The 1,405-nt window shown below is 36.2% G+C and overlaps 1 protein-coding gene across 1 annotated transcript; it reads left to right on the top strand.

Annotated features, from left to right (window-relative positions):
* Positions 1–350: 350 nt before the first annotated feature.
* On the top strand, positions 351–1,180 carry LOC111391666 (protein PROTON GRADIENT REGULATION 5, chloroplastic-like). The gene is made up of 2 exons (XM_023016918.1): positions 351–778; positions 923–1,180. Exons 1-2 carry the CDS (start codon positions 512–514, stop codon positions 1,025–1,027), a joined length of 372 nt encoding a protein of 123 aa, XP_022872686.1. The 5' UTR covers positions 351–511; the 3' UTR covers positions 1,028–1,180.
* The last annotated feature ends 225 nt before the right edge of the window (positions 1,181–1,405 follow it).

Genomic DNA, 1,405 nt, shown 5'->3' with positions numbered 1-1,405 from the left:
TGACCGTTATTTCACTATTTCAGCCGTCATATTTGATTTCTCTCTCACAGGTGAACCCCACTTTTCTCCTAACGGTCAAAAAATCAATTCTCAAAATCACTACCAAACTGGCTCTAAAAGTTATTTTTTTAAGTAGATAAAGGGACTCATAATTATCACATAAAATCCACAATTTTTAACTTTTTGAGTCACATAACCCAGTACTTATAAGCATGCCCAAACATGAGCTAAATAAAATTTTTAATTTATTCTCTAATGTATGCCGTCAATATTTCACAAAATCACGTGTGAACACGGTGACCCATATATAAATTTGAACTAACATTACGTGTTGAGAAAAATCACATGAAAAATCCAAAGCCAACCAAGTGATGTGTGGCTCTCAACATGCCTCCTCATACCACTCTTCAATACTCCACAAAAGACAAGAAAATCAAATCTTTTAACACAAATTCTAACATTTTCTTCAAACACAAAAGGATTTCCTCAGTATCTACTTCTTGTGGTTCCAATGGCTACTTCAATTTCTGCTACTGGATTCAAAGGGGGTCTTTCTTCTTCTTTCCATGGAAGTTGGGGAACTTCCATTGCCGGTGAAGCCGTGGCGGCGCCGCCGACCAACTTTCGGGTTGCACGGCCCATCCGATCAATGCCTATGATGAAAAATGTTAATGAGGGAAAGGGTCTTTTTGCTCCACTTGTTGTGATCACAAGGAACATTATAGGCAAGAAGAGGTTCAATCAGCTCAGAGGCAAAGCCATTGCTTTACACTCGCAGGTACTTCTGTTAATGATTGTACATTATACTTCACAAGATTATAAACAAAGATGATGATGAGGCGTCGACCAAGTATCTTTAATTTCTCCATGCTTGTTCAAAGTTCGAGTATGCTAACACTTTCATCTGCATTGAAATGTGTAGGTAATCACTGAGTTTTGCAAATCAATAGGAGCAGATTCTAAACAAAGGCAAGGACTAATTCGACTAGCAAAGAAAAATGGAGAGAGACTTGGATTCCTTGCATGAATGGCAGAATGGACATCATTGTAATGTATTTATTTCACCCGAAAGAGACACTTTAGATTATTATTATGTATTAAGAATATGTAGAAAAAAGTAAACCTTCATTTGAGTTTGCTTTTGAATTAGTAGAATAGATTGAAACCAAATTTCTTGAAATGCTCTACAGAAACTATAATGCCAAATCTAACCTTTTGATTTCCATGTTTCTACCCTCAACCATCATAACTAATATTAGGGCCAGACAAATTTCCCTCTAAGATAAACAAAACATATCAGAATCCTTTCTCTCTAATGGAACTTAATATCTTCATATTAAAGCTTGAGACGGCAAACCCAGTTCCATCAAGAGAAGAAAGTAGTGGAATCGGTGCATTTAATTAT

The sequence above is a fragment of the Olea europaea genome, unplaced genomic scaffold, assembly GCF_002742605.1.
Source record: "Olea europaea var. sylvestris unplaced genomic scaffold, O_europaea_v1 scaffold810, whole genome shotgun sequence".
Lineage (NCBI taxonomy): Eukaryota > Viridiplantae > Streptophyta > Magnoliopsida > Lamiales > Oleaceae > Olea > Olea europaea.
Note: the sequence above shows the minus strand (reverse complement) of the source record. Positions and strands in the feature narration are given on the sequence as shown.

Coding starts and splice junctions, on each gene's coding strand:
- LOC111391666 (XM_023016918.1), top strand. CDS start 512: ATGGCTACTTCAATTTCTGCTACTGGATTCAAAGGGGGTCTTTCTTCT. Junction 779..922: donor CCATTGCTTTACACTCGCAG/GTACTTCTGTTA, acceptor TGAAATGTGTAG/GTAATCACTGAGTTTTGCAA.